General features: G+C 34.8%; 3 protein-coding genes and 1 pseudogene across 3 annotated transcripts in view; all 4 read left to right on the top strand.

The window, feature by feature from the left end:
* Positions 1 to 820: 820 nt before the first annotated feature.
* LOC113154118 (C-type lectin domain family 4 member E-like) lies at positions 821 to 2661 on the top strand (the record flags this gene model as incomplete). The annotated part of the gene is made up of 5 exons (XM_026348123.1): positions 821 to 902; positions 1057 to 1167; positions 1929 to 2080; positions 2184 to 2308; positions 2393 to 2661. Coding segments are annotated over 5 exons (648 nt in total), but the record flags the coding sequence as incomplete, so codon positions are not given.
* Positions 2662 to 3233: 572 nt separating this feature from the next.
* Positions 3234 to 10082, top strand: LOC113153633 (CD209 antigen-like protein 2). Its single transcript, XM_026347317.2, has 6 exons — positions 3234 to 3267; positions 8534 to 8685; positions 8789 to 8913; positions 8998 to 9076; positions 9860 to 9946; positions 10077 to 10082. Exons 1-6 carry the CDS (start codon positions 3234 to 3236, stop codon positions 10080 to 10082), a joined length of 483 nt encoding a protein of 160 aa, XP_026203102.2.
* Positions 10083 to 13153: 3071 nt separating this feature from the next.
* LOC113154115 lies at positions 13154 to 16271 on the top strand (annotated as a pseudogene).
* A 3668-nt stretch (positions 16272 to 19939) lies between these two features.
* Positions 19940 to 24063, top strand: part of LOC113153634 (hepatic lectin-like) — an 83941-nt gene continuing 79817 nt past the window's right edge. The window contains exons 1-2 of the mRNA XM_026347318.1: positions 19940 to 19990; positions 20738 to 20839. Of these exons, the coding sequence (XP_026203103.1) occupies positions 19963 to 19990; positions 20738 to 20839 (130 nt within the window). The 5' untranslated portion in view covers positions 19940 to 19962. The remainder of the gene's footprint in view (positions 19991 to 20737; positions 20840 to 24063) is intronic.

Here is a 24063-nt window from a genome sequence, read left to right on the forward strand (position 1 = left end):
TGTGAGAATAAATAAATGTTTTTGTTTCCTCATCGACTGACATCACTGAGCACGATGAGCCGCTCACAGAGCTACAGAGAAGGTAGGAGGAGAAATGAACATCCACTCAATGTGGATTTGACAAATGTGATGGTTTGAAGTCGTCTGCTGGTTTAAATGTTTCCATAAATACAATAAAGGTTTGATAAACACTTTAATTAGACTGTCTAACCCCCAGATACAGTACTGTGTGTTTTAAATCAGACTTCTCCATCTGACGTACAGAACCAGCATCATGTCGTTCAAAGTGATAAATAATTTATAGAAAAGAGTGGGAGCTCAGTTTATTCAGAGATAAACACGAAGTATCTGAAGTATTTCTGGTCTGGTTATAATTCAGATCGACCTGTTTTACCATCGATAACACAAAAAGTTTTAACTGCAGGAGATTAATTACAGGAAGGAAAGAAAGATGATAAACAACTGAGTGAAGTGGAAGGAAATGAACACGATGAAAATGTGACAAATCTGCAAAAAGACTTTCTGTGTTTGAAACATATTAAAGACAATAAGTAAACTATCTCATTACTGTCTAGTAAAAACATGCACAGTGTGTTGTTTTAATTCATGGTTTGTGTTAATAACTATTTTTAAATCCAGTTTAATTCAATTATATTTTATTTATATAGTGACAAAATAAGACAGACGTCATCTCAAGACTCTTTACAGTGTTCAAGGTTTAAGACCTTACTAAATAGAACTGTACACAGAATTATATAGAAAACACAACAACCTCTCCGTCTCCTCTAAATGTTCAACAGGTGAAGCTCCTGACAGAAGGTCAAAGGTCACAGCAGAGAGAGTGGCCCTGCTGGTTCTCAGTTCTCTGCTGGCAGCTGCTCTTATTGTTATTTACCGTCTCTGTGAGTTTCTACACTTTTATTCATGTTTTATCATCAAAACCTTCATCTAGTGGAGTTTATATTAAAAGTATCATCACTATGATTCATCCTTAACACAGACGTTTATCAGTGTTTATTATAAATAACTTTAATGCCGTCTTTCTTTTTTAATCAGCTTTTGAAAATTTCAACACCAAGATAACTCTGAAGGATGAAAATGAAGCTCTGAAGAAAAATCTCCAAACTCTGAAGGATGAAAATGAAGCTCTGAAGAAAAATCTCACAGGTTAAAAGTTTGAAACTGTCACAACAAAATCACAATAAAAGAGAAAGTTAAAGATAGTTTTGTTTGTTATTTTATTGCTAGATTTAAGTGCAGAGAAGGTTGTGGAAGAGTTTTCAGCAAGTTTTTGAAAGTTGAGAGTGATGAAGCTCAGTGTGCAGAGGTGAGGAGGTCGTTTCACCATCGAGGAACCACAGAAATGAAGAGTTTAAACTGGGATCATTTGAGACAATGGGACCACAAGACTTTGTTCACTTGCAGAGCACAGTGAGGGTTCTAGACCAGGATGAGGGAGTTCAGGTAGGTCGGTGCTGTTGAGTTGACTTTGAACACGATGCAGCAGCTACAGGAAGTCAGAGATCTGAAGATTTTAGTTACTGTTCAGAAAATAAAATCAGACAAACTTAATGAATCCTCTTTTATTAATAGAGAAACTCTGTGAAACTAAACCAGTAACCACGGTTAGTAGTTATGGATTTTTGTTTTCACTTCTGTGTCCTCTGATGCTAAAAAGACAGTGATAGATGACAGATACAGTCAGTGATTTATTTATTTTGTACAAGCTGATTTACTACAAAGTGATAACTGAGAGCTGTGAGACTGGAGGTTTTATCTTGAATCAATAAAAGAGAAACTTCATTTTCTCTGTATCAACTGCTCAGTTAAAACTAATAAACTTTAACTTCTTAACTGTAAATTTTCTGCTGTTTCCAAATTAAATAATCTTTTAAATAACTGTAATCTTTACTCTAATCTTCTTAAAGGTGACACATGTCCAAAGTGTGAAGAAGGCTGGGAGCTACATGGAGGAAAGTGTTATTATTTCTCCACCAGGGATTCATCCTGGTACCAGAGCAGAGATGATTGTAGACGTGGAGGAGGAGATCTGGTGAAGATAGACAGCAGAGAGGAGCAGGTAGAAAACACTGCAGCAGCTTCATGTTCTCACATCTGAACATTTTATCATCTCAGCACAGAAAAGTCTCACACAGTCAGTTTCATCAACTCTTCCTGTTCAGTCGTTCCTGGAGCTCAGACTGAGACAAAAGATGAATTTTGTTGACGACCATTTCTGGATCGGACTCACAGACTCAAAGGAAGAAGGCAAATGGTTGTGGGTGGACGACTCACCACTGAACACAAGGTTTGATTGTTGTGGAAAAATGTTTTGTCCAACATGAAGTCATGAATTTTACTGATGAAGTTTTTTCTGTTCAACATTTCTCAGTTTGGCTTTTTGGAGCGGCACCCAGCCGGATAACCATCCATATGTCCCTGAAGGAGAGGACTGTGTGATGATGGGAATGAAAAGAGGAGCTGATGACCTGAAGTGTTGGGTTGATGTATTCTGCAAAATATCTTTAAAAAGTATTTGTGAGAAATCAGCTGAAACTGGACGAGTCTGAAATCCAGTTCAACTTGAGTCAGAATGTGGAGCAAAGATACTGTTGGTAAAACTGATGGAAAATAGAATAAGAGCTCACAATCGATAAAGATACCAACCAGATATGTTTTAAGTTTAAAATAAACTTTGAATTCAATGTTTTGTATTAATATCACGTTTACTTCTTTATTCACACTCACACAACTGTAGAGTCTGTTCTTACAGCCTAAGTTACCTTTATGATGTTTAATACACCACGTTCAACCTTAAACTGTCTCATTTGTTCTGTTGTTGTAAATTTCTAACTTCAAGTTAAATAAATAAATAAAAACAGTCTGTGTGATTTGTTCGATATTGTGAAAGTTAAAATAAGTTTGGAACCAAAGATTTAAAAAATAAAACTAAACTTTAGAAAAAGAGACAAACATGAGAGAGGAGGTGGCAGCACGTCCACATCTGCTCTGTATTTAAATTTTATTGTCAAATATGAAACATTTGTGTTTTAAACTAAATGAAAAGCATCAGCATCTGGTTTGTGACTGTTTTATCTAAATTAAAGTTACAGTTAAAGAAGAATTCAAATATAAAAAGTCTTATTTTGGGAAAGTCGAGTCTCCTTATCTTTCTACAGTATCGCTGAGTCTGAGTTTTTTTGTTAAACCACTAAACTGTGAATGTTGAAGAGATGGGGAAGAAAGGAGGAGCTGTTGACCTCAAGTGTTGGTTTGATAGATTCTGTAAAGATCCTCAGAAAAGTATTTGTGAGAAATCAGCTGAAACTGGACGAGTCACACGAGTCTGAAATCCAGTTCAACTTGAGTCAGAATGTGGAGCAAAGATACTGTGGTAAAACTGAAAATATTAAAGGGCAAAAACTCCACAGACATGTTTTAATTCTCAGTTTTAAGTATGGCATGTTGGCAAAATTTAGGCTACTTCTTATTCTTTATTTTAAAATTACAAATAACATGGACACGATGAAGAGTCTGTTCTCAGTGTTTGTTACCTGGATGCTTTAAGTTTCCACAACACATTTCTGTTTTTCTTAATGAACCATAATTTGTTCTAAACTAGTGTCAAATATTTTACTTACGTCATTTTTCACATTAAAATTATTAAATAACAATAAAAAACGAATTTAACTTTAAAATGTAATTTATTCATTGAGGAATTTTTGTCATGTAACAAATGACTGATGCTGAGAACAAACACTGAATTAACCAGTTTGTAATTGATTAATAAATGTGAGCTATTACAGCCTGGGTTTTCTTTATATTGGGTAATAAACTCTGTTTAAACTGTCTCATTTGTTGTTTTCTCAATTTACAACTTCAAGACATTAAAAACTGAGTTTCTGAAACATGTTTGGATACCAATGATCCTTTATAAACACAACTGGTGTAGTTTATTAGATCTAACTTAACTACTTCAATTATCATGTTGTTAAAATAAATTTTCTATATAACAACACTTAAATACAGTAAATGAATAGACTGTGATGCAGGATGTGAAAAGTTTCCATGGATTTTTTCCTGCTGTAGAAACAAACAACACACAAAACTACAAATAGATATTTTAAAAAACAAGAAAACTAAATTCTACAAGGACACTTAGGAACTTAATATATTTCAAACATTTATCCAAAGTGTATAAAATTCATAACTGAAAGAGTCAAAACAATTATAAATGACCAGAAGGTGACGTTTTTTATACTTAAAATCTGATTTTAACAACTAGAGTCTTCTCTAAATCTTGATTCTGACAGAAGTTTCTTTTTCCACTGAAAACTATAAAGTCTAAGAGACTGATGGTCACTTGGTGGTAAAATGACAGATGACTCTACAATGTTGTTATTTTAAAAGTCCTGAAAACAGGAAAGAAACATTAAATATGAGTTCCAAATATCACACATAAGTAGAAAAGGCGCCGTCTGGTGAACACAGTTCATCATTTAATTTGTTAGCCGTAGTCATTTGGTGATTGGCCTTCCTCATTCATTTGTCCCTCGACTATGCAGCAGTTTAGATGCCAAGGCCACAAAAAACAGTTTTTCAGTGAGGCTATTTAGAAAAAAAAGTCTTCAATTTGCTAAGTATTGGACTCTGGAGCAATGGATGGAGATCATGTGGTCTGAAGAGTCCAGATTTACCTTGTTCCAGAATGATGGGAGTATCAGGGTAAGAAGAGAGCCAGGGGAAGTGATGCACCCATCATGACCAGTGTGTACAGTACAAGCCTGTGGGGGCAGTGCTATGATCTGGGGCTGCTGCAGTTGATCAGGTCTAGGTTCACCAACGTTATGTGTCCAAAGAATGAGGTCAGCTGACGACCTGAATATACTGAATGACCAGGTTATTACATCAGTGGATTTCTTCTTCTCTGATGACACAAGCATATTCTAAGATGACAATACCAGGAATCATCGGGCTCAAATTATAAAAGAATGGTTTCAGGAAGCAGGACACAGTTTTTTCACACATGGATAGACCACAATAGAGTCCAGACCTTAATCCTATTGAGAATCATTAGGATGTGCTGGCGAAGACAGTGGTCCGACTCTCCCATCATCAAAACAAGATATTGGCGAAAAATGAATGCAGCTCTGGACGAAAATAAATGTTGTGACATTTCAGAATCTTATTGAAACGATGCCACGATGACTGTGTGCTGTAATCAAAACTAAAGATTATGCAATGAAATACTAGAGTGTGTGGCTCTATTTTTGAACAGGCAGTGTATTAAACTTCCTGTTGTTGATCCAACACCTGAACTAATCAGATCTTAGATAAGATGAGAACCAGACATTTCCCATGATGCCCTGAGGTCTTACAGTCAACTGCAGCACGTGGCTCCATAATCTGCAGCCACATCGGTCTCGGATTGTTTGAAGTTAGTTTATATTTCATTTTAGTTTATATAAGAAAAAGTGAACCCAGTTTGTTCTGTAAAAACGACACTTCAGTAAAGAAGTTAAAGAACCACCACTTTTAGTAAATGACTTCCAGTTTTTCTGCAAGCAAAGCAAACAACACACAGAACTGCAAATAAAGAAAGAAATAAACACCTAACAGAACAAGAAAACAGAATTTTGGAGGAAACTTGGGAACTACTCAAATATAGTTTAATATAATTCAAACCCTTATCCAAAGGAAATAAACTTCATTGCTGTAAGAGTCAAAACTATCATTAAAGGAAACTAAGGGGGCATTTTCTAAACTTAAAATCTGAATTTAAATAAAACTTTGAATTTAATGTTTTTTATTAATATCATGTTTACTTCTTTATTCACACTCACACAACTGTAGAGTCTGTTCTTACAGCCTAAGTTACCTTTATGATGTTTAATAAACCACGTTCAACCTTAAACTGTCTCATTTGTTCTGTTTCTGTAAATTTCTAACTTCAAGTTAAATAAATAAATAAAAACAGTCTGTGTGATTTGTTCGATATTGTGACAGTTAAAATAAGTTTGGACCCAAAGATTTAAAAAATAAAAGTAAACTTTAAAATAAGAGACAAACATGAGAAAGGAGGTGGCAGCACGTCCACATCTGCTCTGTATTTAAATTTTATTGTTAAATATGAAACATTTGTGTTTCAAACTAAATAAAAAACATCAGCATCTGGTTTGTGACCGTATAATCTAAATTAAAGTTGCAGTTAAAGAAGAATTCAAATATCTGATCTCGGGGATATAGAGTCTCCTTATCTTTCTACAGTATCGCTGAGTCTGAGTTTTTTTGTTAAACCACTAAACTGTGAATGTTGAAGTGTCTGAAACTGTCGTTCACTCAGAGTTAGAGTGACAGACGTTGAAGCTGCACATCGAAAACAACAGTGGAGGAAAGTTAAAGGTGAGTTTTAAATAGGATTTGATGTTTCTCCATTTTCATCTGTACAAATAGTTTTTATTTTATTAGAATCTGTGAAATGTGTGAGAATAAATAAATGTTTTTGTTTCCTCATCGACTGACATCACTGAGCACGATGAGCCGCTCACAGAGCTACAGAGAAGGTAGGAGGAGAAATGAACATCCACTCAATGTGGATTTGACAAATGTGATGGTTTGAAGTCGTCTGCTGGACTAAATGTTTCCATAAATACAATAAAGGTTTGATAAACACTTTAATTAGACTGTCTAACCCCCAGATACAGTACTGTGTGTTTTAAATCAGACTTCTCCATCTGACGTACAGAACCAGCATCATGTCGTTCAAAGTGATAAATAATTTATAGAAAAGAGTGGGAGCTCAGTTTATTAAGAGATAAACATGAAGTATCTGAAGTATTTCTGGTCTGGTTATAATTCAGATCGACCAGTTTTACCATCGATAACACGAAATGTTTTAACTGTGTGAGATTAATCACAGGAAGGAAAGAAAGATGATAAACAACTGAATGAAGTGGTTTAAAGGAGGAAATGAACACGATGAAAACGTGTTTGTTGAGTTAATGAAATGAGATGAATTTTTAAATCCAGTTTAATTCAATTATATTTTATTTGTATTGTTGACAAATCACAACAGACGTCATCTCAAGACTCTTCACAGAGTTCAAGGTTTAAGACCTTACTAAATAGAACTGTACACAGAATTATATAGAAAACTCAACAACCTCTCCGTCTCCTCTAAATGTTCAACAGGTGAAGCTCCTGACAGAAGGTCAAAGGTCACAGCAGAGAGAGTGGCCCTGCTGGTTCTCAGTGCTCTGCTGGCAGCTGCTCTTATTGTTATTTACCGTCTCTGTGAGTTTCTACACTTTTATTCATGTTTTATCATCAAAACCTTCATCTAGTGGAGTTTATATTAAAAGTATCATCACTATGATTCATCTTTAACACAGACGTTTATCAGTGTTTATTATCAATAACTTTAATGACGTCTTTCTTTTTTAATCAGCTTTTGAATATTTCAACACCAAGAAAACTCTGAAGGATGAAAATGAAGCTCTGAGGAAAAATCTCACAGGTTAAAAGTTTGAAACTGTCCAGAGGTTCAGTTTTTAAGTCTCACAGTCACCAGGTCACTTTAACATGAGACACATTTTTTATTGTAACCCTCTACAGTCATTTATTTTCCAACAATCTCTCTTTATTTTTTCTGATCAGCTCATTTGATTGAAGTGTTAAAGATTTTTGTCACATTTGTGTATTTTTCAGTATCAATAACTTTAATGTCATTTCAGACGATCTCCAAACTCTGAAGGATGAAAATGAAGCTCTGAAGAAAAATCTCTCAGGTTTGAAACTGTCACAATAAAATCTTCTTTATTCTTTTTCTCTTTCATAAAAGACAAAGTGCAAGATAGTTTTGTTTTGGGATTTTATTGCTAGATTTAAGTGCAGAGAAGGTTGTGGAAGAGTTTTCAGCAAGTATTTGAAAGTTGAGAGTGATGCAGCTCAGTGTGCAGAGGTGAGGAGGTCGTTTCACCATCGAGGAACCACAGAAATGAAGAGTTTAAACTGGGATCATTTGAGATAATGGGACCACAAGACGTTGTTGAGGGTTGTAGACCAGGATGAGGGAGTTCAGGTAGGTCGGTGCTGTTGAGTTGACTTTGAACAAGATGCAGCAGCTACAGGAAGTTGGAGATCTGAAGATTTTAGTTACTGTTCAGAAAATAAAATCAGACAAACTTAATGAATCCTCTTTTATTAACAGAGAAACTCTGTGAAACTAAACCAGTAACCACGGTTAGTAGTTATGGATTTTTGTTTTCACTTCTGTGTCCTCTGATGCTAAAAAGACAGTGATAGATGACAGATACAGTCAGTGATTTATTTATTTTGTACAAGCTGATTTACTACAGAGTGATAACTGAGAGCTGTGAGACTGGAGGTTTTATCTTGAATCAATAAAAGAGAAACTTCATTTTCTCTGTATCAACTGCTCAGTTAAAACTAATAAACTTTAACTTCTTAAGTGTAAATTTTCTGCTAAAAAATCTTTTAGATAACTGTAATCTTTACTCTAATCTTCTTAAAGTTCACACATGTCCAAAGTGTGAAGAAGGCTGCGAGCTACATGGAGGAAAGTGTTATTATTTCTCCACCAGGGAATCAACCTGGAACCAGAGCAGAGATTATTGTAGAAGTAAAGGAGGAGATCTGGTGAAGATAGACAGCAGAGAGGAGCAGGTAGAAAACACTGCAGCAGCTTCATGTTCTCACATCTGAACATTTTATCATCTCAGCACAGAAAAGTCTCACACAGTCAATTTCATCAACTCTTCCTGTTCAGTCGTTCCTGGTGCGCAGACTGAGAGAAAAGATGAACGATGATTATGACACGTTCTGGATCGGACTCACAGACTCACAGGAAGAAGACAAATGGTTGTGGGTGGACGACTCACCACTGAACACAAGGTTTGATTCTTATGGAAAAATGTTTTGTCCAACATGAAGTCATCAATTTTACTGATGAAGTTTTTTCTGTTCAACATTTCTTAGTTTTTTGTTTTGGAACGACACCGAGCCGAGCAACGGGCAAGGAAGGAATGGTGAAGTCCGTGAAGGAGACGACTGTGTGGTGATGGGAAAGAAATCAGGAGTTGATGACCTGAAGTGTTGGTTTGATGTATCCTGCAAAATAGTTTTTTCAAAAAGTATTTGTGAGAAATCAGCTGAAACTGGACGAGTCACACGAGTCTGAAATCCAGTTCAACTTGAGTCAGAATGTGGAGCAAAGATACTGTTGGTAAAACTGATGGAAAATAGAATAAGAGCTCACAATCAATATGTTTTAAATTTAAATAAAACTTTGAATTCAATGTTTTGTATTAATATCACGTTTACTTCTTTATTCACACTCACACAACTGTAGAGTCTGTTCTTACAGCCTAAGTTACCTTTATGATGTTTAATAAACCACGTTCAACTGTAAACTGTCTCATTTGTTCTGTTTTTGTAAATTTCTAACTTCAAGTTCCCTGAAAAACCTCTGGATACATCTGTTCCTGAATAAAAACTGTCTGTGTGATTTTTTCGATATTGTGAAAGTTAAAATAAGTTTGGACCCAAAGATTTAAAAAATAAAACTAAACTTTAGAAAAAGAGACAAACATGAGAGAGGAGGTGGCAGCACGTCCACATCTGCTCTGTATTGAAATTTTATTGTCAAATATGAAACATTTGTGTTTTAAACTAAATGAAAAGCATCAGCACGACTGTTTTATCTAAATTAAAGTTGCAGTTAAAGAAGATTTTAAATATAAAAAGTCTGATCTTGGGGAAGTCGAGTCTCCTTATCTTTCTACAGTATCGCTGAGTCTGAGTTTTTTTGTGAAACCACTAAACTGTGAATGTTGAAGAGATGGGGAAGAAAGGAGGAGCTGTTGACCTCAAGTGTTGGTTTGATAGATCCTGTAAAGATCCTCAGAAAAGTATTTGTGAGAAATCAGCTGAAACTGGACGAGTCACACGAGTCTGAAATCCAGTTCAACTTGAGTCAGAATGTGGAGCAAAGATACTGTTGGTAAAACTGAAAATATTAAAGGGCAAAAACTCCACAGACATGTTTTAATTCTCAGTTTTAAGTATGGCATGTTAGCAAAATTTAGGCTACTTCTTATTCTTTATTTTAAAATTACAAATAACATGGACACGATGAAGAGTCTGTTCTCAGTGTTTGTTACCTGGATGCTTCAAGTTTCCACAACACATTTCTGTTTTTCTTAATGAACCATAATTTGTTCTGAACAAGTGTCAAATATTTTACTTACTTCATTCTTCACATTAAAATTATTAAATAACAATAAAAAACGAATTTAACTTTAAAATGTAATTTATTAATTGAGGAATTTTTGTCATGTAACAAATGACTGATGCTGAGAACAAACACTGAATTAACTCATTTGTTATTGATTAATAAATGTGTGCTATAACAGCCTGGGTTATCTTCATATTGGTTAATAAACTCGGTTTAAACTGTCTCATTTGTTGTTTTGTCAATTTACAACTTCAAGACGTTAAAAACGGAGTTTCTGAAAAATGTTTGGATACCAATGATCCTTAATAAACACAACTGGTGTAGTTTATTAGATCTAACTTAACTACTTTAATTATCATGTTGTTAAAATAAATTTTCTATAAAACAACACTTAAATACTGTGAATAAATAGACTGTGATGCAGGATGTGAAAAGTTTCCATGGATTTTTTCCTGCTGTAGAAACAAACTACAAATAGATATTTAAAAAACAAACATCTAATAGATTTAAAAAAAAAAAAAAAAGAAAACTAAATTCTACAAGGACACTTAGGAACTTAATATAATTCAAACATTTATCCAAAGTGGATAAAATTCATAACTGAAAGAGTCAAAACAATTATAAATGACCAGAAGGTGACGTTTTTTATACTTAAAATCTGATTTTAACAACTAGAGTCTTCTCTAAATCTTGATTCTGACAGAAGTTTCTTTTTCCACTGAAAACTATAAAGTCTAAGAGACTGATGGTCACTTGGTAAAATGACAGATGACTCTACAATGTTGTTAATTTAAAAGTCCTGAAAACAGGAAAGAAACATTAAATATGAGTTCCAAATATCACACATAAGTAGAAAAGGCGCCGTCTGGTGAACACAGTTCATCATTTAATTTGTTAGCTGTAGTCATTTGGTGATTGGCCTTCCTCATTCATTTGTCCTTCGCCTATGCAGCAGTTTACATGCCAAGGCCACAAAAAACTGTTTTTCAGTGAGGCTATTTAGAAAAAAAGTCTTCAATTTGCTAAGTATTGGACTCTGGAGCAATGGATGGAGATCATGTGGTCTGAAGAGTCCAGATTTACCTTGTTCCAGAATGATGGGAGTATCAGGGTAAGAAGAGAGCCAGGGGAAGTGATGCACCCATCATGACCAGTGTGTACAGTACAAGCCTGTGGGGGCAGTGCTATGATCTGGGGCTGCTGCAGTTGATCAGGTCTAGGTTCACCAACGTTATGTGTCCAAAGAATGAGGTCAGCTGACGACCTGAATATACTGAATGACCAGGTTATTACATCAGTGGATTTCTTCTTCTCTGATGACACAAGCATATTCTAAGATGACAATACCAGGAATCATCGGGCTCAAATTATAAAAGAATGGTTTCAGGAAGCAGGACACAGTTTTTTCACACATGGATAGACCACAATAGAGTCCAGACCTTAATCCTATTGAGAATCATTAGGATGTGCTGGCGAAGACAGTGGTCCGACTCTCCCATCATCAAAACAAGATATTGGCGAAAAATGAATGCATCTCTGGACGAAAATAAATGTTGTGACATTTCAGAATCTTATTGAAACGATGCCACGATGACTGTGTGCTGTAATCAAAACTAAAGATTATGCAATGAAATACTAGAGTGTGTGGCTCTATTTTTGAACAGGCAGTGTATTAAACTTCCTGTTGTTGATCCAACACCTGAACTAATCAGATCTTAGATAAGATGAGAACCAGACATTTCCCATGATGCCCTGAGGTCTTACAGTCAACTGCAGCACGTGGCTCCATAATCTGCAGCCACATCGGTCTCGGATTGTTTGAAGTTAGTTTATATTTCATTTTAGTTTATATAAGAAAAAGTGAACCCAGTTTGTTCTGTAAAAACGACACTTCAGTAAAGAAGTTAAAGAACCACCACTTTTAGTAAATGACTTCCAGTTTTTCTGCAAGCAAAGCAAACAACACACAGAACTGCAAATAAAGAAAGAAATAAACACCTAACAGAACAAGAAAACAGAATTTTGGAGGAAACTTGGGAACTACTCAAATATAGTTTAATATAATTCAAACCCTTATCCAAAGGAAATAAACTTCATTGCTGTAAGAGTCAAAACTATCATTAAAGGAAACTAAGGGGGCATTTTCTAAACTTAAAATCTGAATTTAAATAAAACTTTGAATTTAATGTTTTTTATTAATATCATGTTTACTTCTTTATTCACACTCACACAACTGTAGAGTCTGTTCTTACAGCCTAAGTTACCTTTATGATGTTTAATAAACCACGTTCAACCTTAAACTGTCTCATTTGTTCTGTTTCTGTAAATTTCTAACTTCAAGTTAAATAAATAAATAAAAACAGTCTGTGTGATTTGTTCGATATTGTGACAGTTAAAATAAGTTTGGACCCAAAGATTTAAAAAATAAAAGTAAACTTTAAAATAAGAGACAAACATGAGAAAGGAGGTGGCAGCACGTCCACATCTGCTCTGTATTTAAATTTTATTGTTAAATATGAAACATTTGTGTTTCAAACTAAATAAAAAACATCAGCATCTGGTTTGTGACCGTATAATCTAAATTAAAGTTGCAGTTAAAGAAGAATTCAAATATCTGATCTCGGGGATATAGAGTCTCCTTATCTTTCTACAGTATCGCTGAGTCTGAGTTTTTTTGTTAAACCACTAAACTGTGAATGTTGAAGTGTCTGAAACTGTCGTTCACTCAGAGTTAGAGTGACAGACGTTGAAGCTGCACATCGAAAACAACAGTGGAGGAAAGTTAAAGGTGAGTTTTACATAGGATTTGATGTTTCTCCATTTTCATCTGTACAAATAGTTTTTATTTTATTAGAATCTGTGAAATGTGTGAGAATAAATAAATGTTTTTGTTTCCTCATCGACTGACATCACTGAGCACGATGAGCCGCTCACAGAGCTACAGAGAAGGTAGGAGGAGAAATGAACATCCACTCAATGTGGATTTGACAAATGTGATGGTTTGAAGACGTCTGCTGGACTAAATGTTTCTATAAATACAATAAAGGTTTGATAAACACTTTAATTAGACTGTCTAACCCCCAGATACAGTACTGTGTGGTTTAAATCAGACTTCTCCATCTGACGTACAGAACCAGCATCATGTTGTTCAAAGTGATAAATAATTTATAGAAAAGAGTGGGAGCTCAGTTTATTCAGAGTTAAACATGAAGTATCTGAAGTATTTCTGGTCTGGTTATAATTTAGATCGACCTGTTTTACCATCGATAACACAAAAAGTTTTAACTGCAGGAGATTAATCACAGGAAGGAAAGAAAGATGATAAACAACTGAATGAAGTGGTTTAAAGAAGGAAATGAACACAATGAAAATGTGATAAATCTGCAAAAAGACTTTCTGTGTTTGAAACATATTAAAGACAATAAGTAAACTATCTCATTACTGTCTGGTAAAAACATGCACAGTGTGTTGTTTTAATTCATGGTTTGAGGTAATAACTATTTTTAAATCCAGTTTAATTCAATTATATTTTATTTATATAGTGACAAAATACAACAGACGTCATCTCAAGACTCTTCACAGTGTTCAAGGTTTAAGACCTTACTAAATAGAACTGTACACAGAATTATATAGAAATTACAACAACCTCTCCGTCTCCTCTAAATGTTCAACAGGTGAAGCTCCTGACAGAAGGTCAAAGGTCACAGAAGAGAGAGTGGCCCTGCTGGTTCTCAGTGCTCTGCTGGCAGCTGCTCTTATTGTTATTTACCGTCTCTGTGAGTTTCTACACTTTTATTCATGTTTTATCATCAAAACCTTCATCTAGTGGAGTTTATATTAAAAGTATCATCACTATGATTCATCTTTAACAAAGACGTTTATCAGTGTTTATTATCAATAACTTTAATGACGTCTTTCTTTTTTAATCAGCTTTTGAATATTTCAACACCAAGAAAACTCTGAAGGATGAAAATGAAGCTCTGAGGAAAAATCTCACAGGTTAAAAGTTTGAAACTGTCCAGAGGTTCAGTTTTTAAGTCTCACAGTCACCAGGTCACTTTAACATGAGACACATTTTTTATTGTAACCCTCTACAGTCAATTATTTTCCAACAATCTCTCTTTATTTTTTCTGATCAGCTCATTTGATTGAAGTGTTAAAGATTATTGTCACATTTGTGTTTTTTTCAGTATCAATAACTTTAATGTTGTTTCAGACAATCTCCAAACTCTGAAGGATGAAAATGAAGCTCTGAAGAAAAATCTCTCAGGTTTGAAACTGTCACAATAAAATCTTCTTTATTCTTTTTCTCTTTCATAAAAGACAAAGTGTAAGATAGTTTTGTTTTGGGATTTTATTGCTAGATTTAAGTGCAGAGAAGATTGTGGAAGAGTTTTCATCAAGTATTTGAAAGTTGAGAGTGATGCAGCTCATTGTGCAGAGGTGAGGAGGTCGTTTCACCATCGAGGAACCACAGAAATGAAGAGTTTAAACTGGGATCATTTGAGATAATGGGACCACAAGACGTTGTTCACTTGCAGAGCACAGTGAGGGTTCTAGACCAGGATGAGGGAGTTCAGGTAGGACGGTGCTGTTGAGTTGACTTTGAACACGATGCAGCAGCTACAGGAAGTCAGAGATCTGAAGATTTTAGTTACTGTTCAGAAAATAAAATCAGACAAACTTAATGAATCCTCTTTTATTAACAGAGAAACTCTGTGAAACTAAACCAGTAACCACGGTTAGTAGTTATGGATTTTTGTTTTCACTTCTGTGTCCTCTGATGCTAAAAAGACAGTGATAGATGACAGATACAGTCAGTGATTTATTTATTTTGTACAAGCTGATTTACTACAGAGTGATAACTGAGAGCTGGGAGACTGGAGGTTTTATCTTGACTCAATGAAAGAGAAACTTCATTTTCTCTGTATCAACTGCTCAGTTAAAACTAATAAACTTTAACTTCTTAAGTGTAAATTTTCTGCTGTTTCCAAATTAAATATTCTTTTAGATAACTGTAATCTTTACTCTAATCTTCTTAAAGTTCACACATGTCCAAAGTGTGAAGAAGGCTGGGAGCTACATGGAGGAAAGTGTTATTATTTCTCCACCAGGGAATCAACCTGGAACCAGAGCAGAGATGATTGTAGACGTGGAGGAGGAGATCTGGTGAAGATAGACAGCAGAGAGGAGCAGGTAGAAAACACTGCAGCAGCTTCATGTTCTCACATCTGAACATTTTATCATCTCAGCACAGAAAAGTCTCACACAGTCAATTTCATCAACTCTTCTTGTTCAGTCGTTCCTGGAGCTCAGACTGAGAAAGAAGATGGACTATGTTTATGACAAGTTCTGGATCGGACTCACAGACTCAAAGGAAGAAGACAAATGGTTGTGGGTGGACGACTCACCACTGAACACAAGGTTTTATTGTTGTGGAAAAATGTTTTGTCAATGTCCAACATCAAGTCATCAATTTTACTGATAAATTCTTTTCTGTTCAACATTTCTTAGTTTTTTGTTTTGGAACGAAACCGAGCCGAGCAACGGGCAAGGAAGTAATGTTGAAGTCCGTGAAGGAGAGGACTTTGTGGTTATGGGATAGAAATCAGGAGCTGATGACCTGAAGTGTTGGTTTGATGTATCCTGCAAAATACCTTACAAAAGTATTTGTGAGAAACCAGCTGAAACTGGACGAGTCTGAAATCCAGTTCAACTTGAGTCAGAATGTGGAGCAAAGATACTGTTGGTAAAACTGATGGAAAATAGAATAAGAGCTCACAATCAATATGTTTTAAGTTTAAATAAAACTTTGAATTCAATGTTTTGTATTAATATCACGTTTACTTCTTCATTCACACTCACACAACTGTAGAGTCTGTTCTTACAGCCTAAGTTACCTTTATGATGTTTAATAAACCACGTTCAACCTTAAACTGTCTCATTTGTTCTGTTTTTGTAAATTTCTAACTTCAAGTTCCCTGAAAAACATCTGGATATATCTGATCCTGAATAAAAACCGTCTGTGTGATTTGTTCGAAATTGTGAAAGTTAAAATAAGTTTGGAACCAAAGATTTAAAAAATAAAACTAAACTTTAGAAAAAGAGACAAACATGAGAGAGGAGGTGGCAGCACGTCCACATCTGCTCTGTATTGAAATTTTATTGTCAAATATGAAACATTTGTGTTTTAAACTTAATGAAAAACATCAGCATCTGGTTTGTGACTGTTTTATCTAAATTAAAGTTACAGTTAAAGAAGATTTTAAATATAAAAAGTCTTATTTTGGGGAAGTAGAGTCTCCTTATCTTTCTACAGTATCGCTGAGTCTGAGTTTTTTTGTGAAACCACTAAACTGTGAATGTTGAAGAGATGGGGAAGAAAGGAGGAGCTGTTGACCTCAAGTGTTGGTTTGATAGATCCTGTAAAGATCCTCAGAAAAGTATTTGTGAGAAATCAGCTGAAACTGAACGAGTCACACGAGTCTGAAATCCAGTTCAACTTGAGTCAGAATGTGGAGCAAAGATACTGTTGGTAAAACTGAAAATATTAAAGGGCAAAAACTCCACAGACATGTTATAATTCTCGGTTTTAAGTATGGTATGTTTTCAAAATTTAGGCTACTTCTTATTCTTTATTTTAAAATTACAAATAACATGGACATGATGTCCATGATGTCTTTTCTCAGTGTTTGTTGCCTGGATGCTTCAAGTTTCCACAACACATTTCTGTTTTTCTTAATGAACCATAATTTGTTCTAAACTAGTGTCAAATATTTTACTTACGTCATTCTTCACATTAAAATTATTAAATAACAATAAAAAACGAATTTAACTTTAAAATGTAATTTATTAATTGAGGAATTTTTGTCATGTAACAAATGACTGATGCTGAGAACAAACACTGAATTAACTCATTTGTTATTGATTAATAAATGTGAGCTATAACAGCCTGGGTTTTCTTCATATTGGTTAATAAACTCGGTTTAAACTGTCTCATTTGTTGTTTTGTCAATTTACAACTTCAAGACGTTAAAAACTGAGTTTCTGAAAAATGTTTGGATACCAATGATCCTTAATAAACACAACTGGTGTAGTTTATTAGATCTAACTTAACTACTTCAATTATCATGTTGTTAAAATAAATTTTCTATAAAACAACACTTAAATACGGTGAATAAATAGACTGTGATGCAGGATGTGAAAAGTTTCCATGGATTTTTTCCTGCTGTAGAAACAAACTACAAATAGATATTTAAAAAACAAACATCTAATAGATTTAAAAAAAAACAAGAAAACTAAATTCTACAAGGACACTTAGGAACTTAATATAATTCAAACATTTATCCAAAGTGTATAAAATTCATAACTGAAAGAGTCAAAATAATCATAAATGACCAGAAGGTGGCGTTTTTTATACTTAAAATCTGATTTTAACAACTAGTGTCTTCTCTAAATCTTGATTCTGACAGAAGTCTCTTTTTCCACTGAAAACTATAAAGTCTAAGAGACTGATGGTCACTTGGTGGTAAAATGACAGATGACTCTACAATGTTGTTAATTTAAAAGTCCTGAAAACAGGAAAGAAACATTAAATATGAGTTCCAAATATCACACATAAGTAGAAAAGGCGCCGTCTGGTGGACACAGTTCATCATTTAATTTGTTAGCTGTAGTCATTTGGTGATTGGCCTTCCTCATTCATTTGTCCTTCGCCTATGCAGCAGTTTAGATGCCAAGGCCTCAAAAAACTGTTTTTAGTGAGGCTATTTAGAAAAAAAGTCTTCAATTTGCTAAGTATTGGACTCTGGAACAATGGATGGAGATCATGTGGTCTGAAGAGTCCAGATTTACCTTGTTCCAGAATGATGGGAGTATCAGGGTAAGAAGAGAGCCAGGGGAAGTGATGCACCCATTATGACCAGTGTGTACTGTACAAGCCTGTGGGGGCAGTGCTATGATCTGGGGCTGCTGGAGTTGGTCAGGTCTAGGTTCACCAACGTTATGTGTCCAAAGAATGAGGTCAGCTGACGACCTGAATATACTGAAGGACCAGATTATTACATCAGTGGATTTCTTCTTCTCTGATGACACAAGCATATTATAAGATGACAATACCAGGAATCATCGGGCTCAAATTATAAAAGACTGGTTTCAGGAAGCAGGACACAGTTTTTTCACACATGGATAGACCACAATAGAGTCCAGACCTTAATCCTATTGAGAATCATTAGGATGTGCTGGCGAAGACAGTGGTCCGACTCTCCCATCATCAAAACAAGATATTGGCGAAAAATGAATGCAGCTCTGGACGAAAATAAATGTTGTGACATTTCAGAATCTTATTGAAACGATGCCACGATGACTGTGTGCTGTAATCAAAACTAAAGATTATGCAATGAAATACTAGAGTGTGTGGCTCTATTTTTGAACAGCCAGTGTATTAAACTTCCTGTTGTTGATCCAACACCTGAACTAATCAGATCTTAGATAAGATGAGAACCAGACATTTCCCATGATGCCCTGAGGTCTTACAGTCAACTGCAGCACGTGGCTCCATAATCTGCAGCCACCTCGGTCTCGGATTGTTTGAAGTTAGTTTATATTTCATTTTAGTTTATATAAGAAAAAGTGAACCCAGTTTGTTCTGTAAAAACGACACTTCAGGAAAGAAGTTAAAGAACCACCACTTTTAGTAAATTACTTCCAGTTTTCCCACAAGCAAAGCAAACAAGACACAGAACTGCAAATAAAGAAAGAAATAAACACCTAACAGAACAAGAAAACAGAATTTTGGAGGAAACTTGGGAACTTCTCAAATATAGTTTAATATAATTCAAACGTTTATCCAAAGGCAATAAACTTCATTGCTGTAAGACTCAAAACTATCATTAAAGGAAACTAAGGGGGCATTTTCTAAACTTAAAATCTGAATTTAAATAAAACTTTGAATTCAATGTTTTGTATTAATATCACGTTTACTTCTTTATTCACACTCACACAACTGTAGAGTCTGTTCTTACAGCCTAAGTTACCTTTATGATGTTTAATAAAACACGTTCAACCTTAAACTGTCTCATTTGTTCTGTTTTTGTAAATTTCTAACTTCAAGTTCCCTAAAAAACCTCTGGATACATCTGATCCTAAATAAAAACTGTCTCTGTGATTTGTTCAATATTGTGACAGTTAAAATAAGTTTGGACCCAAAGATTTAAAAAATAAAATTAATTTTTAGAAAAACATGAGAAAGGAGGTGGCAGCACGTCCACATCTGCTCTGTATTGAAATTTCATTGTTAAATATGAAACATTTGTGTTTAAAGCTAAATGAAAAGCATCAGCATCTGGTTTGTGACCGTTTTATCTAAATTAAAGTTGCAGTTAAAGAAGAATTCAAATATCTGATCTCGGGGAAGAAGAGTCTCCTTATCTTTCTACAGTATCGCTGAGTCTGAGTTTTTTCGTTAAACCACTAAACTGTGAATGTTGAAGTGTCTGAAACTGTCGTTCACTCAGAGTTAGAGTGACAGACGTTGAAGCTGCACATCAAAAACAACAGTGGAGGAAAGTTAAAGGTGAGTTTTAAATAGGATTTGATGTTTCTCCATTTTCATCTGTACAAATAGTTTTGATTTTATTAGAATCTGTGAAATGTGTGAGAATAAATAAATGTTTTTGTTTCCTCATCGACTGACATCACTGAGCACGATGAGCCGCTCACAGAGCTACAGAGAAGGTAGGAGGAGAAATGAACATCCACTCAATGTGGATTTGACAAATGTGATGGTTTGAAGTCGTCTGCTGGTCTAAATGTTTCCATAAATACAATAAAGGTTTGATAAACACTTTAATTAGACTGTCTAACCCCCAGATACAGTACTGTGTGTTTTAAATCAGACTTCTCCATCTGACGTACAGAACCAGCATCATGTTGTTCAAAGTGATAAATAATTTATAGAAAAGAGTGGGAGCTCAGTTTATTCAGAGATAAACATGAAGTATCTGAAGTATTTCTGGGCTGGTTATAATTCAGATCGACCTGTTTTAACATCGATAACACGAAAAGTTTTAACTGCAGGAGATTAATCACAGGAAGGAGAGAAAGATGATAAACAACTGAATGAAGAGGTTTAAAGAAGGAAATGAACACAATGAAAATGTGTTTGTTGAGTTAATTAAATGAGATGAATCTGCGAAAAAACTGTCTGTGTTTAAAACATCTTAAAAACAAAAAGAAAAATAACTCATTACTGTCTAGTAAAAACATGCACAGTGTGTTGTTTTAATTCATGGTTTGTATTAATAACTATTTTTAAATCCAGTTTAATTCATTTATATTTTATTTGTATGTTGACAAAATACAACAGACGTCATCTCAAGACTCTTTACAGTGTTTAAGGTTTAAGACCTTACTAAATAGAACTGTACACAGAATTATATAGAAAACACAACAACCTCTCCGTCTCCTCTAAATGTTCAACAGGTGAAGCTCCTGACAGAAGGTCAAAGGTCACAGAAGAGAGAGTGGCCCTGCTGGTTCTCAGTGCTCTGCTGGCAGCTGCTCTTATTGTTATTTACCGTCTCTGTGAGTTTCTACACTTTTATTCATGTTTTATCATCAAAACCTTCATCTAGTGGAGTTTATATTAAAAGTATCATCACTATGATTCATCTTTAACACAGACGTTTATCAGTGTTTATTATTAATAACTTTAATGACGTCTTTCTTTTTTAATCAGCTTTTGAATATTTCAACACCAAGAAAACTCTGAAGGATGAAAATGAAGCTCTGAGGAAAAATCTCACAGGTTAAAAGTTTGAAAGTGTCACAAGGTTCAGTTTTTAAGTCTCACAGTCACCAGGTCACTTTAACATGAGACACATTTTTTATTGTAACCCTCTACAGTCATTTATTTTCCAACAATCTCTCTTTATTTTTTCTGATCAACTCATTTGATTGAAGTGTTAAAGATTATTGTCACATTTGTGTTTTTTTTTCAGTATCAATAACTTTAATGTCGTTTCAGACAATCTCCAAACTCTGAAGGATGAAAATGAAGCTCTGAAGAAAAATCTCTCAGGTTTGAAACTGTCACAATAAAATCTTCTTTATTCTTTTTCTCTTTCATAAAAGACAAAGTGTAAGATAGTTTTGTTTTGGCATTTTATTGCTAGATTTAAGTGCAGAGAAGGTTGTGGAAGAGTTTTCAGCAAGTTTTTGAAAGTTGAGAGTGATGCAGCTCAGTGTGCAGAGGTGAGGAGGTCGTTTCATCATCGAGGAACCAAAGATATGAAGAGTTTAAACTGGGATCTTTTGAGATAATGGGACCACAAGACGTTGTTCACTTGCAGAGCACAGTGAGGGTTGTAGACCAGGATGAGGGAGTTCAGGTAGGACGGTGCTGTTGAGTTGACTTTGAACACGATGCAGCAGCTACAGGAAGTCAGAGATCTGAAGATTTTAGTTACTGTTCAGAAAATAAAATCAGATAAACTTAATGAATCCTCTTTTATTAACAGAGAAACTCTGTGAAACTAAACCAGTAACCACGGTTAGTAGTTATGGATTTTTGTTTTCACTTCTGTGTCCTCTGATGCTAAAAAGACAGTGATAGATGACAGATACAGTCAGTGATTTATTTATTTTGTACAAGCTGATTTACTACAGAGTGATAACTGAGAGCTGTGAGACTGGAGGTTTTATCTTGAATCAATAAAAGAGAAACTTCATTTTCTCTGTATCAACTGCTCAGTTAAAACTAATAAACTTTAACTTCTTAACTGTAAAATTTTCTGCTAAAAAATCTTTTGGATAACTGTAATCTTTACTCTAATCTTCTTAAAGGTGACACATGTCCAAAGTGTGAAGAAGACTGGGAGCTACATGGAGGAAAGTGTTATTATTTCTCCACCAGGTATTCATCCTGGAACCAGAGCAGAGATGATTGTAGACGTGGAGGAGGAGATCTGGTGAAGATAGACAGCAGAGAGGAGCAGGTAGAAAACACTGCAGCAGCTTCATGTTCTCACATCTGAACATTTTATCATCTCAGCACAGAAAAGTCTCACACAGTCAGTTTCATCAACTCTTCCTGTTCAGTCGTTCCTGGTGCGCAGACTGAGAGAAAAGATGAACGATGATTATGACGTATTCTGGATCGGACTCACAGACTCACAGGAAGAAGACAAATGGTTGTGGGTGGACGACTCACCACTGAACACAAGGTTTGATTCTTGTGGAAAAATGTTTTGTCAATGTCCAACATCAAGTCATCAATTTTACTGATGAAGTTTTTTCTGTTCAACATTTCTTAGTTTTTTGTTTTGGAACGACACCCAGCCGGACAACTGGACACTTCTCCCTGAAGGAGAGGACTGTGTGGTGATGGGAAAGAAATCAGGAGTTGATGACCTGAAGTGTTGGTTTGATGTATTCTGTAAAGATCCATACAAAAGTATTTGTGAGAAATCAGCTGAAACTGAACGAGTCACACGAGTCTGAAATCCAGTTCAACTTGAGTCAGAATGTGGAGCAAAGATACTGTTGGTAAAACTAAAAATATTAAAGGGCAAAAACTCCACAGACATGTTTTAATTCTCAGTTTTAAGTATGGCATGTTGTCAAAATTTAGGCTACTTCTTATTCTTTATTTTAAAATTACAAATAACATGGACACGATGAAGAGTCTGTTCTTAGTGTTTGTTACCTGGATGCTTCAAGTTTCCACAACACATTTCTGTTTTTTTTAATGAACCATAATTTGTTCTGAACAAGTGTCAAATATTTTACTTATGTCATTCTTCAAATTAAAACAGGGGTCTCAAACTCAATTTCTCTGGGGGCCGCGGGAAGCAGAGTCGGGTTGAGGCTGGGCCGCGTCAGGTTTTCCACAAGAAAAGCTTTTTAAAAAAAATTCTTATCTTCTCAAATCTATTTATTTTTATTTTTTAATATAAAATAACATGAAAAATAAATAAACACATTAAAAAGTAATAAGAAAATAAATCAGTAATAAATACACAAAATAATAATAATAATAATTAGATTTCTCTAGTCGGTGATTATATGTGGTTTCTTCAGTCTTCTATATCTGCCTTATACAGATTCAAATGTCTGTATTAACAGTTCTTTAACCTTTAACCTTCTTCTGAACATGAATTGAACATTGAAGAACATCAGCTGTTCTTCTCTTGTCTACTCTTTGCTGCTACAGACCTGGCAGCGCTTCCTCTCCCATAATTGAGCCACATTTGTCTTGAGGGAGGAAGCAGCTGAGACCCTCAGTGTGGTTTGAAGATGATCATCAGTAAGTCTGGACCTGTACTTGGACTTGTTGAAGTTCAGCTCAGGGAAGCTGGAGGTCAATTCTTTTAAAAACTGCAAATAGTGCGATGCAAATAAAAACAATGAGCCACAAATAGTGGTGCGACCCTAATTGGTCCGGGTTACCGGGGATTGTTATTGCCGATGGACAGGTGTCTCTATTAAAATAATTAAATAACAATAAAAACCTAATTTAACTTTGATATGTAATTTATTAATTGGGGGATTTTTGTCATGTAATAAATGACTGATGCTGAGAACAAACACTGAATTAACCCGTTTGTTATTGATTAATAAATGTGAGCCACAACAGCCTGGGTTTTCTTTATATTGGGTAATAAACTCGGTTTAAACTGTCTCATTTGTTGTTTTTATTATCAATTTACAACTTCAAGACGTTAAAAACTGAGTTTCTGATAAATGTTTGGATACCAATGATCCTTTATAAACACAATTGGTGTAGTTTATTAGATCTAACTTAACAA

This window comes from Anabas testudineus, chromosome 11 (assembly GCF_900324465.2).
Source record: "Anabas testudineus chromosome 11, fAnaTes1.2, whole genome shotgun sequence".
Classification (NCBI taxonomy): Eukaryota; Metazoa; Chordata; class Actinopteri; order Anabantiformes; family Anabantidae; genus Anabas; species Anabas testudineus.